The sequence below is a fragment of the Otolemur garnettii genome, unplaced genomic scaffold (genome assembly GCF_000181295.1).
Source record: "Otolemur garnettii isolate 467f Iridium unplaced genomic scaffold, OtoGar3 scaffold00159, whole genome shotgun sequence".
Lineage (NCBI taxonomy): Eukaryota > Metazoa > Chordata > Mammalia > Primates > Galagidae > Otolemur > Otolemur garnettii.
The window spans coordinates 1,051,869-1,052,893 of NW_003852554.1; the positions used below are offsets into that span (position 1 = coordinate 1,051,869).

Below are 1,025 nucleotides of genomic sequence, written 5' to 3' on the forward strand. Positions count from 1 at the left end.
CACAGCTCATAGCAACCTCCAACTCCTAGGATTAAGCAATTCTCTTGCCTCAGCCTCCCGAGTAGCTGGGACTACAGGCGCCTGCCACAATGCCCGGCTACTTTTTTGTTGCAGTTTGGCCGATGGGTTCGAACCTGCCACCCTTGGTATATGGGGCCAGCACCCTACCCACTGAGCCACAGGTGCCACCCAAGATCTATCACTTTTAATATTTTGTGTATCTGGATTCTGGTTTCCTCTGGAAAAGTATTCCCATTCATAGATTGGAGAACTTACAGTCATTCTTAACAATTCTAAATTGAGATAATATACCGATTAATATGACTTTTATATGACAATACTCATGTTTTGACTTCTACATTGATTTGACTCATGCTTACAAATAGTATGAATAGTTTTTAAGTGATATTGCTGTCGTGATAGGTCCCCTGTCTTTTTTTGCCCTCACCATCATGTGGGACACTTGACATTTACAGTTCAGTATGGCAATTGCTCTAACAAAGAGGCCATGATGTGACTAGAACCTAGTGGGTTGTAGGGATTAGGATGTGTACCCAACACAGGGGATATGGAGGGGGAGATTAAACTCCTTAAAGTAGTAGTCTAGCTATATTTTCTTGGGATTCTGAGCATTAGATTCTTAAGGAGCAATTATAGCTGGTGACATGTGTTTAGAAGTTTTAGGTTTTCTTGTTCAAAAAAAGAAAAAGAGGCAGCTACTCGGGAGGCTGAGGCAAGAGAATCACCTAAGCCCAAGAGCTGGAGGTTGCTGTGAGCTGTGATGCTACAGCACTCTACCGAGAATGATAAAGTGAGACTCTGTCTAAAAAAAAAAGAAGAGGAAGTATTTGTGTGGTGTGGCAAATTAAGGATAATAATGGAGAGGTTCTGATGTGAAATAATTTTATCTCTTTACAGACAGATCCAGTTGAGTATGTGGAGAACATGTGTGAAAACATGCAACTGTATCCACTGCAGGACTTCCTCACAGGAGATCAGCTGCTTTTTGAATATAAGCCGGAAGT

At 41.7% G+C, this 1,025-nt stretch overlaps 1 protein-coding gene across 3 annotated transcripts in view; it reads left to right on the forward strand.

The window, feature by feature from the left end:
* Nucleotides 1-1,025, forward strand: part of NRDC (nardilysin convertase) — a 107,103-nt gene that overhangs the window by 84,041 nt on the left and 22,037 nt on the right. For all 3 annotated transcript variants that reach the window (XM_012811467.2, XM_023519155.1, XM_012811468.2), the window contains one exon: nt 919-1,023. In XM_012811467.2, the coding sequence (XP_012666921.1) occupies nt 919-1,023 (105 nt within the window). The remainder of the gene's footprint in view (nt 1-918; nt 1,024-1,025) is intronic.